The 12,338-nt window shown below is 38.3% G+C and overlaps 1 protein-coding gene and 1 pseudogene across 1 annotated transcript; both read left to right on the top strand.

Annotated features, from left to right (window-relative positions):
• The first annotated feature begins 396 nt into the window (after positions 1–396).
• On the top strand, positions 397–1,881 carry LOC105033226 (uncharacterized). Its single transcript, XM_010907936.3, has one exon. It carries the CDS (start codon positions 552–554, stop codon positions 1,662–1,664), a length of 1,113 nt encoding a protein of 370 aa, XP_010906238.1. The 5' UTR covers positions 397–551; the 3' UTR covers positions 1,665–1,881.
• Positions 1,882–6,759: 4,878 nt separating this feature from the next.
• Positions 6,760–10,864, top strand: LOC140855554 (dihydroceramide fatty acyl 2-hydroxylase FAH1-like; annotated as a pseudogene).
• The last annotated feature ends 1,474 nt before the right edge of the window (positions 10,865–12,338 follow it).

Here is a 12,338-nt window from a genome sequence, read left to right as displayed (position 1 = left end):
AGTTGTAAGACGACGATACAATCTGCAGCACCGATCATTTTCTGTTAAATTTGATAATATTTTCTGACACGTTTGATCGGTGATCAGAATAAAAATAAAATTTAATAATTTGATTTTAAAAAATTAAATTTTTTTTTTAATTTTTCACTTTCATTTTCATTAACCCTACGTGCCCAAATATAAAATAAGTAGCAGACAAGTAACCGCACATCAACCCACTTCACCCATCAAATCAACAGATCATTACCGTCCATGATGGCTAAACAAGACAAGTTAGACCACTAATTTCCACGCGGATGGCACTGAAATTATTATTATTATTTTTGAAAAGAAAAATGGCACTGCAATTAATGATTCTTTCCGCTTCCCGTCGCCTTCAAAACTAATGACCAAAAACAAAACAAAACAAACCAACCAACCAGACGATTTTCCTCTATTTCTCTCCGCCGTCGCCTTTGAGTTTCTCCGTCTCCGTCTCTGTCTCCGCCCCCGTCTCCGGTCCGAGCCGCCCCCGCCTCCTCTTTCCATGATTGCCGGACCCGGCCCGGCCAATGCCGAACCCGTGGAAGAAGGCGCGGGCCGCCGGGCTCTCCCGGCTCGTCTCCGGCATCGGTCGGCCCGAGCGCGGCGCCTCCCTCGTCGTCCAGACCGGCTTCCCCACCTCCCTCGCCGACCTCGTCGTCAAGAATCGTGACCGCCTTAAGAAGCCTTCCCGCAAGAAGACCACCTCCCCCTTCCCTAGGGCTCCGGCCACCGTCGCCGGCGACGATCCCGGTCCTCTTACCGCAGTTCATAGATCCAGGGCTGGCCGCGATGGAGTCTTGGAAGAAGCCCCCTGCGCTCCGCTTCCCAAATCCACGGAGATCGAGGGCAACGGGACCGGGTCCGGATTTGCGCTTCTGGTGGTGAATTTGGTGGTTCTAATGGCTCTGTCCATCGAAAGGAGGAAGCTTGTCGCCGGGATCACGGTCTCGGCGTTTTCCCTTCTTTTGCTCGATTTCATGGGGTTCCAGGTGTTTGCGTTCCTGAAGCCGTGCTCGAATGCGAGGAGGAACTTGAATTCGGTGATTGGAGGGTTGGATTTGGAGGGGAGAGAGCGGGTTTCTCCGATAAGAGAAGTTGGGGTCGATGGCCGCCTGGATTCTATGCCATCCGACAGAAGTTGGGAGGAATCTTCCATCGATTCGGATCAGCGGAGGCAGATTTTGCCGGAAAGGAGGGATCTTGCTGTTGGCCTAAATGTTGTTTCTTCTGGTAATTCAAAGGGGAAGAAGCTCTGGAAGAAGTTTGTCCCGAAGAAGCTTCGTAGGAGTAGAAAAGATAAAGATGAAAAGGAACTTGACTCGAATTCTAGTTCGATTTCGAGCAGAAGAAGAGAGTTTGATGGAATCAGAGGAGTGGATGAAGTGATCCATGGAGCAGGAGATGAGGAAGATGGCAATTGTCTTGGCTTCATTACGTCCACTGAGGTTACAAATTTTGTTAAAGAAGAGGTTGTGGATGTGAACCGAGAAATTGTTCTTGAGACTAAATCAGGATCTCAGCGGTATGTTTTCTTTGTGATAGTTCTTTTTGGGCTTGTCGGAGGGAAGGCTGCGGCGGTCGTTCTAACTATGTCTTGGTGTCTGTTTATCAAATTAACTCAAACCGTGCAGAAGAAATGAAACATGCACGGGGCTGATTTCAAGTTTTTTGATGTGTTGTGCATTAGTGGAAGGTTTTTTGGTCTCTGAAGTTGGGAAGGCTTCTGTATGTATCGATGTATCATCACTTCTCACGATCGAATGCTCAGCTCAACCTTGGGTTGATGATTTGTGTTGCAAAGTTTGTATAAGATATTGTCCACAAAAAAGTAAAAGGAAAATTGCAATTGTTTATTTATTCCTCTTGTAGCTTGATCTCTTTTGTTTTAGTTCTTCTTCATTTTGCCTGATGCTTTGCTTCTTGTACCACTTTAATGCTTTGCTTCTTGTAAATGCTTCTGATGGTGTGTGTGCAAAGGGTAACCTTACCATATCATTGGTAGCATATTGTTACTTAAATTTTGTCCGATATTATTGAACTTATATCTTTTATCGAACCACCTTTACATATCTCATTCTTTGTCATCATATCAAAACTTAAATCTTTCCATTGCCTAGATGTTCAAGCCAACACTCTCAGACCATGAATCTATCTGTATTACATTTCCAAATATAACATCTACTCTTAGGAAACTCATATAATGTGTTTTAACCAAACAGGCTTTTTCTTGTGATCTGATAGGGCTTCTTTTATTCCATCCTCCATATAATTAGCGTTCCTTAGAACAGCATGAAAGCTCTTTTATTCTTAACGTCCCTGTTAGTTTTACTTAAGGCACTTGATAAAAAGTCAATACAAGTATCTTTTATGATTTCTTCTGAGAAAAATCTATTGAGAATTTCCGTTTTAGATTGTTTATGTTATGGAAAGTGTTGTTGATCAAATTGTGCTAATTTTTTAATGACTACAGTATCAATCTAGGGAGGTTCCCTGTAAAAGCCTCATCCATCTGCTGGACAGGTGGAATGGTAGGTGTTGGTTTTGCTATAACATGCTGATAATCTTGTGTGCGGTGAAGGCTCCATCATTGTGGCACCTTATCTCATGGAAAACTATTCTCTATTCATAGATGAAAGGAAAAATCTAATTTACCATGTCTCTCTACTAACTTTGTGGAGTTCTTTCCTTCTTATTAAAGGCAAGACCTGCATTTATTATGGCCTCTTCAAGTCCTACTGTATTTATTGAGGTTGTTGTGCAGGCATAGAGGAACATAGCCCAACAAATGGTCCTCACTGTCATTAATCTATCCATAGATTCTATGACCTTTTCAATCACCCTGTTGACTATTCAAGATTATAGGATGCTGATAAAACACAAGATCTGCATGTTCAGGATCCAGTTAGCTGACATAAAATCATCTCTTAGAGCAATTTATACTCATAAAGATAATTTAACTATGCTTATTCAACATGTTGAGGTCTATTATATTATCTGACATGATTTCATTTGATTTATTTCCCTCTCCTTGATATCAAGACTATCTGAGAGAATTAGATCATTATGAAAGTCCATCATCAGCTTAATAAAGTAAAAAAATGCTTTAACAAACTATTCCTGAATGCTGTTCTGAAATCAAAACCCTGTGCATCAATTAAAAGATGCTGGTGTAAGAGTTGTAAAGATTGCTCTCCTTGCATGGATTGCTTCTAGTAGCACAAAGAAACTTGATGTGCTGATGCATGATTAAGTTCACCAAGATGAGTTCAACAATCTGAAATATTTAGGATATAGCCAAGGTTCGCAGTTTTAGTATCAGACATCATATCGGTTGGTGACTGGTATGGTACAAAGTTGTACCATATCGCACCATACAGATACACCAAAAGATATATATTCTTTATTTTCAAGGTGATTCTTTTCATTGGAAAATTGGGAATGGAGAACAAATTCATATCTTTACTGACCCATGAATTAGAACATATTCCTCTTAATTGCAGGCCGACACATATTAACATGGATCAGTGTCAGGATAGCAGCAAAGTTAGTACTTTGATTTATGCTTCCAGGTGCTGGGACCAACAGAAGCTAAATTCATTATTTCCTCCTAAGATAGCAAGTCAGATTACAGAAGTTCTGATACCGCTTGTTTATGTTTCTGATAATTTAGTACGTCATAATTTGGAGAAATCAGTATTAAATGCAAGTGGCAGTTATAAGCTAATACGTAAATGTAATAATGCCTCTATAAGCTAGAATTTTAGGAAGATTTCTGATACCCCAACCGTTCAACTCTTTCGATTACACATCAGAAGAGTTTAGAGAAACACTGGAGGTTCATTTCAAGCAAGTTTTTGACTCCATATCTATTGGAATTCTTACTAGATCATCATCAACTAGTGGTGAAGAGAGTTTTTGCTGCTCATGCCAGTTGGTTTTTTCATGGATGTCTCAAAACCAAAGTATTTCAGTCCTGGTTGTTGATGCGGAGCAAATTTCAGCAAAGTATGCTCTCTAACCTTCTGAATTCTTGCATATCGCTGACAACTTTAACTCTGCTACATCTTCTTGGCCTTGGGGTGCTAGCGGCTCAATGAGCCTTCCCACAACAAAGGCATCACTAGCTAAATTGTTATGGTTAGGTTGGAGATCATGAAACAAGAGGATGCTTCATCATTAGAGATTGTGGTAGGTGGATGATTATTTACTTTGGGACTAAAAGATTTCATTCTTCTGTTAGTCCTCTTGTTGAGCTAAGCTGCTTATGAGGGCTTAAAAATAGATGCATCATTTTAATAACAAAAAATTATGGAGTGCTTTGAGATCTATGCAGACGGATAGATGATAGGGGATAAAGTTTTTTGAGATGAATGGAAGAGAGCATTTTGAAATCTGTACAAACAGATGGATGATAAAGAATATTGTGCTTCGAGATTTATGCAGATGAATGGAAGACAAAATATGGAGCAATTTGAGATCCATGCAAGAAAATGAAACACTTTAAGATCTATACAAGTAAATGGATTAAAAAATGAAGTGCTTTGAGAGCTGTGCAGATAGATGGATGATAAAGGGCAAATCACTTTAAAATCTGTGCTAACAAATGAATAACTAAGAATAGAATGCTTTAAAATTTGTGTAGGCAAATGAATAATAGAAGATGGAGCACTTCGAGATCTGTGCAACGGATGCATAATAGAGGATGAAGTACTTTGAGATCTGTGCAAGTAAAATAGAAGATGGAATGATTTGAGATTTGTGTAGATGGATGAATGACAAAGGATGGAGTGATTTGAGATCTGTGCAAGCAAATGGATGATAAGGATGGAGTGCTTCAAGGTCTGTGTAGTTGGATGGATGATGGGATGGATGCTTTAAGATCTTTACAGAAGGATGGATCTTGGAAATGGAGTACTTTAAGATCTTTACAAATAAATGAATGATAGAAGATAGAACGTTTTAAAATATATGAAAATAGATGAACGATTATGAACAGAGCGTTGTAGGGTTATGTAAAAACTATCATCTGGCTTCTTTGAGTTAAAATTACTTTTGGCTTTTTTCTCAGGTCATATTAGATATTACAATGAATTTGAAACTATAGGTAATTAGTAATTTTTAAATTTTTGATTGGCTCGAATTTGGATGTTTTTTTTTTTTTAATTTTTGGTGGAGAATTATCCAAAATCTTAATCGCAGCTATGCTCGCCTCGCACGCAGCCATGGCAAATTTCAGTGTTAGCATGAACCTCGTGGGCGACAACTTTCGTGACCGGACAACGACATGCCGTTCATGCTTAAATTCGTTCATCCGGCCCTTCTAATATGCCTTTTATCATGATCCCACTGCAGCCTTTTCCTTAATCATGGTGAAGCATGACAATATCACATCACTCCTCACCAGCACCCGGCGATGCCTGGGGCGGTTACAACCAGCAAGTAGTCCAATCGAATCAAGTTTGATTCAGCCCAGATATTGAAATTAATTTTATATTTTATATTTTTATTTTATCATTATTATGGCCAAGAGCTTGTGGTTTGAATGGGTCGGTTTCCGGTTCCGACAATGCTAAAAGGGCTATATTATAGTGTAGGAGAGAGATGACATCATTAGTTTTAGATTGATTGTGAGTAAATGAAAATTTTGATTTATATAGGATGAGATCTTTTTTCTCCCATGAGACATTTTTTGAAGGGCAAAATCATGAGACCTTGTGCTATAATGGTCAAAAACTGAAGCAGATAATATCTCACATATATGAAACTAGAGACTGATCTATCCGAGCCATAAGCCCTTAACCGTAATATTGGTGTGCCAGATAAGAAATCGATGTATCTTCAATGGATTGTAATGCGCCTTCTGCAATCTTATCCAGAATCCCTCTTGATTGAAAGGTAGAATGTCTGATGTTCTTTTGGATTCGAGGGTACAGTCATAAATTGAAGTGGATAATATCTCACATATACACATATACGATAGTGGAGATCAATATATCTTCGATGTACTATGATGCACCTCCTATAATTTGAAGATATAGTTAGAAATCAAAATAGATAATATCTCATATATTCAGCAACGAAGACTCAATCATCCGAGCTCGAAGTTGATTCAAAATGAACCTAGCCATAATTTAAATTAAATTAAAAATAATTCAACGTCAAATCAATGTTGGCCAATTAAAATCATGCCAACGTTTTTATGAGTCGGTTTTTTTTTTGTAAAAAGTTCTTGTGGTTCGGGTGCCATCAATCAATTGAGGCATGCAATTTTTTTTTCTTTTATCAAAAAAATTTGCATGCGTCTAGTCACACTAACTAGCTAAATATGCACTCTGACAGCAATCCACGACGCCCTCCAAATCGTACCAACGTGCAACACTGCGAGTCTGGAGCAACAGGTCATTGTTAACCCAATTCCATCATGGATCACGTTAAGTTAATCATCTCCAGCAGAAGCTTTCCAGCTTCAAAGCTTTCCGTGTCGGTACGAGCACCGGCTGAAAAGTTTGACGGGTCGATGGAATGCAACACAACGTCCGGTCCACCTCATTTTGTTATATTTCATTTTCTTTCTAAACTAATATATAAAATTTCGTTTAAAGATATCGTAAATTAACAAAGAGAGGCTGACGGCAACGTTTTCCGTCTATTTAGTCTGAATGCTGAGCTGGAGCTCGCAAAATTCCGACGGTGGCCGAGCTGGCACCCGAATATTCCGTCTAAACTTCACGTCGTGGATTCGCTTCACGGAATGGCGACAACCCGAGCCAGGGAAATTGGCGGACAGAAATAGGCCAAAAAAAGAAAAAAAACACCCATCTCTCTCTCTCTCTCTTCTTCTTCGAGCGTGCTGTGCTCCTGGAGAAGAAGGGTGGCCCGAGGCAGAGGCGACTAGGGTTTACAGTCGCGCGCCATTCCCCAGGTTTTTTCGATGTCGTTTTTTTGGGTTTTAGATAATCTGTTAGTTGGATTCGTAGATCCATCAGTTTTCTTGGTTTTTCTCGTGGAATTTGTGCAGATCTTTTGTTCTTTGAGGTTTCGAGGGTGTTGATTTGTTTTTGGGGAGGGTTTCAGTAGCCGCATTTTTTAGTTTTCGGAAGATAGATGCTTTGGATCAACAAAGCTCGAATTTACCTGTATCTCTTGGTGCTCCTTTCTTTGTCTATCTTATCATGAGTTCTTTGGAGCAAAAATTGGATCAGGTTTCTACTTCGTTAACTAAAGATTTTTTTTTTTTCTTTTTTCTCTTCTTTTTTAGTGCATGGAAAATTCTCGTGTGTGATTTGAGTGTTCTGTGTGTGATTGGAGTGTACTGTGTGTGATTGGTATATCAAAATCCCTTTTTGGGGTTGTGTGGGTAACTAGGAGTCTACTGTTGCAAGAAAAAGCAATATGAATTTTAATGGAGATCTGCCTTGAATAACGTACAATATGTGTTTTAGCTTGTGATAAAGGGGTAGTTTTGATGATCTTAAAGGATTAGATGTGCTCTTTAGTTTGAGCTCTCGAATTTTTGCATCGGAATGGAAGTGATGAGCTTGACATTTTGCTTTTCAATCTCAAATGAAGTGTATGGATGGTTTGCTCACTTTATTTTGGTTCCATTTTTTATTTTTGTATTCACCTGAAACTGACCGAAAGGCCCACAGCAGCAAACTACCTTTTCTAGGTTTAACTTTTCATGCCCATGTGGTTGCTTCCCAAAGTGCGTTTTGTAATCAGGTGCATACAAAAGAGAAACCATTGGGTTTGTTGGTTATATATCGGTTGGGGATAGTGATTGATGACCTCATCATAAATTTGGGATATATGCTTTTATTCGAATTGTGATTAGTTGTACCATCCTTAAGTAATGATGTCATGTTTTTCAAATTCCCCACCTTATAATAAGGATATATGGCAAGTATGGTTGAAGATATTCATGATTTCTTCACACTTTTCTTACTCATTGCTTCATGTTTCTTGTTTTCTCTTCATTTGATTTTTCTTGAATTCTTGTTTCATGCTTTTTGTTCTCATGATTTTACTTATCTCACGATGCATATTTATGTGTTCTTCTATGGTTGCAGCCTATCTTAAAGTGCTCAAAATGGTTGCACAGGAGTTCACAGTGGACTTGAGTAAGCCTCTTGTCTTTCAGGTAAGATAAAACTTGTAATATCTTTTATTCTTTTGTAATGATCATTTTTCTTTCGCCATCAAAGGCACTTCAGTGCTGATGTTCTGAACTGTTTTACTTAGCACTTTTATATAATAGTGAGAGAGAGAGAGAGAGAGAGAGAGAGCGCTCATTAGCATGTCCTTGCATTTCAGATATTGCAAGTGATGATTTAGAGTTATGACCCATCTTCCCTCCTATGGTATTATTGGCTACAGATGGATCAGTTGAGTCTGGGGTTTGCTAAACTCAATCCAATCTCATTTGAATTTAGATTTAATATCTAGATCCAATACAAGCTTATTTATCGGGTTGGTTCAAGTTGATTGCTCTGCTTTTGAAATCAGTTGGGGATAATATATTGGGGAAGGTCTGTCTAGATCCAAGCCCAACACCATATCTTTGGAGCTGGGTTGAGGTTGTCTTTGGATTTTTAAATTTTCTCAGAAAAATATCTTGTAGTTGTCAACAATCACTGATGAGACTATTACAATTCTCTTGTAGGTATGAGAAACTTAATTTATGCACACTACAGCTATGTATTTTAGATAAATCCATCAGAATGTTTTGCATTACAACTGCATACTGCAGTATACATGCTGTAATAAATAAGGAAATCTACTATAGAATTTGTAGCGATATGCTGATCTAACTTTGTTCTTCAAAGGACTAGTTGATAGGTGAATGCCTCGATGAGAACAACAATAGTTTGATATAATTATTTATTAATGCATCAAACTCAGTTTAGCATAATGTGATGCTTCCCTTATTGAAATTGACTATGTATTTAATTTTATGGATATTTGAGTATATGATCAGGAGTAGGGTTTTAATTGGGTTGGATTTGTTAACTACCCAACCTAATTGGGTCTGTAGGGTAGGATGGACTGGGTTTGATCAGAGAAAAGAGGATCCAAATCTGATCCACAATATAAGTGGGTCTGGACCTTGAGCCAATCCTGACTGTGATTTTATGTTTTTGGTTTGGTTGGCCTTACTGGGTTGGATTTTGGGTCTGATCTTGGAGACCTATTCCATTTGCAGCCTTAGACTTTAGTAATTACAAACTATGAGACATGCATAAAAATCCAGCAAATCTTTGTTGTAATCCTGTTTTATACAAAATATATAACATGCTTGAATTTTACCTCATCTATATTTTTCTCACTTGCAAATTATGTTTCTATTTGCTTTCATAGTTATAGTTCTTTGTGGCAAATTCTATTCCTGTTCTTATGGACTATCCTGATCTTATTTCCATACTGTAACTCACTTATAAATGCCTAACGATCAATTAAAAAAGCTTGTTTTATTGCAAACTTTAAAGGTTGGTCATCTTGGGAAGCTTACCAGGACTGGGTTCATCAGCCTATTGTTAGCAAGGAAGGTCCACGATTTTTTGCAAATGACTTCTTGGAGGTATTATTGCATTGTCTTAAATGACTGAGGCACATTTGATACTAGCTTCTAACCCCTGTTATTCCAAATATCAGTTCCTAACATGCACTGTATGGTGGGCGATTCCAACAATATGGCTGCCAGTTGTCTGCTGGTTCATTACCATGTCTGTCCGAATGGGCCATACAATCCCTGAAGTAGCTCTGATGGTTATGAGTGGAGTCTTTCTGTGGACACTGATCGAGTATACTCTGCATCGCTTCCTTTTCCACATGAAAACAAAAACTTATTGGTAGGTTTATCTTTCACTTAGTTCTCAATTCATGGCCCCAGATCAATCTCTTTCTGCCTGGTAAGATGAATAAAATATAGGTTAAAAGATTTTGAAAATTATGCTGCAGGGCAAACACAGCACATTATCTTCTTCATGGGTGCCATCACAAGCACCCTATGGATGGACTCCGCCTTGTTTTCCCCCCTGCTGCCACAGCTATTCTATGTGTGCCGGTAAGTAAATGCATTCCAACATCCTTACATGGCTAGTAAGAATTAGACACACTTCTCTTTCATGAGTTTATAAGCATGTTACTTGTCACTGATGCACATAGTTGTGACTGCATGGTGTTAGATTTTCTAGAATTTAAAAGATGATGATCATAAAACTGATGCTTACAAGATACTGATGAGAATCTTGGGAACAAATTAACTAGGGAATTCTTTTTCCACTCAATGCTACTACCTGAAATAATGAAGTTTAACTAGTGAGTAAAAGCTACTGACTCTACACGGATTGTCTTTCAGTTCTGGAATATGGTGAAACTCATTGCAACCCCATCCACCACCCCTGCTTTATTTGGTGGTGGTCTTCTGGGTTATGTTATGTATGACTGCACTCACTATTATCTTCACCATGGACAGCCATCCAAAGATCTAGCTAGAAATCTCAAGGTGAGAAAAATTATGGGCTATCATTTGGATTCTCATCTGACAATTCCAGATCTTTAGGTGTTATTCTAATAAAAAGTTGCTTGTCTACCAGCGGTATCATCTGAACCACCACTTCAGAGTTCAAAGCAAGGGTTTGGGATAACTTCTAGACTATGGACATCGTGTTTGAGACATTGCCTCCATCAGAAATTTCTGGGAAAACCTGTTGATTTTTTCCTCTCAATTGCTTAAGAGAATGTGATTTATCAAGGTAGACTCTGTACATCCCCATGTGGAATGATTTGCTTTTATGATTGTACTATGTTAGTTATGGTGTTAGCTTTCCCAGTTCTAGCAGGAATTTCTGTCACCTTATTTTTCCTTCATGTGCAATTCTTTCTTGCAGATGCCTGTAAGATTTGACTGGCAGTTCTTGTTTTATGAATTTTATGAATGAGTTAAGTATGGATACTCCTATTCCCATATTCAGGATGCTAACTGATCTATGTTCCTGAGAATTACATGTCAAAGAATTCTTTATGATGTGCACTTCCATGGTATCTCAGATAAACCTTGTGTGCTGAATGTGGTTGAAGGCAATTACTGGCATATAATGGGTTGGTTATGTTATTTATTTGAGCCTAGTTTATCTGTGCAAAGACAATCTGGTTCTATGTTGAAGTTGGATTTTAGATCCTATCTTGCCTTGCAACTAAGGAATTTGAACAGCAGGAGAACAGAAGCTCTAATACTAAATTGATATCCAACAGAGGAAGAAGGAGAGCGGAGAAGAAGAGGAGAAAGAGGAGGAGAAGAAAGAGGAGGAGACTGCAACTTAATATTCTCAAATATCAAAAATGCAAATTGTATTATCAACTACATAGCAATAGGTTTATATAGATAATTCAGAACAATAATAAGAGTCCACGTAGAAATAGAATACTAGAGTTCTCATAAAATTCTAATCGAAGAGTCCACATAAAAAAAAAAAAAATCTAATTTCTACAGTTACGTCTGACAGAAGTGCATTTAGATTTCTTGTAGGATAGTCCTCCACCAGTAATTTTTTATATTGGGGAGTTGGTAATGTTGGTGAAAATAAATTCTACGAGCACTTAAACTGACCCCTTAATTGCTTTATTCTGTTCTACTGAGGAGTTGTTTGTGTTAATAGTTGGGATAGCTAATTCGCTGCCGAACTAATTATTAAGATGTAAGCAATCTAATATCACACCCGGAATTCTGTAGGATATGCTGATCCCTCTCCTTGAGCCATTGTACATTTTCGTACGCATCCTGGCATATTGTGGCATTTTTTTGCTTTCTAGCCATGATTTGCCTCAGCAGCGGTCTAAAATTCCATGAACGGTGGGGGTGCTTTTCCTTTCTTTTCTTTCTTTTATTTTTTTTTCCCCTCTTTTTTTTTGGGGATTGGGGCAGGTAGGGTTGAAGGAAGATTGCATCTTATGAAAAAATTTGCAGCATCCTCTCTTCTTCAAAGGGGGTTATAGATGGATGCGTATTTTAACCATTTTAGAGTTGTTTCTGAAACATTTGTGGATAGAAATTGTGCATTCTGAGACAACTTAATCCAGACAACCTTAGTTCAATTTTATCTTTTTTGGGAAAAAAAGAAGGGATGAGTTAAATTTGCTGCTGATTTACTTATAGCAAGCATGGATTTAAGCCATTCAGGACATCAAGATGGAATACTATCCCAAAAACTTCTGCTATTATCCTGATGTCCCGATAGATATCCTTTGAGATATCCCTATCTCAAGTGTCAAGAGGGGAAGAGATGCCCGGACCGGAAAATTGGACAGTTCTGTCC

Source organism: Elaeis guineensis, chromosome 2 (genome assembly GCF_000442705.2).
Source record: "Elaeis guineensis isolate ETL-2024a chromosome 2, EG11, whole genome shotgun sequence".
Taxonomy (NCBI): Eukaryota; Viridiplantae; Streptophyta; class Magnoliopsida; order Arecales; family Arecaceae; genus Elaeis; species Elaeis guineensis.
Note: the sequence above shows the minus strand (reverse complement) of the source record. Positions and strands in the feature narration are given on the sequence as shown.

Bases quoted from the DNA above. Each gene is read 5' to 3' on its own strand.
- LOC105033226 (XM_010907936.3), top strand. From the start codon at position 552: ATGCCGAACCCGTGGAAGAAGGCGCGGGCCGCCGGGCTCTCCCGGCTC.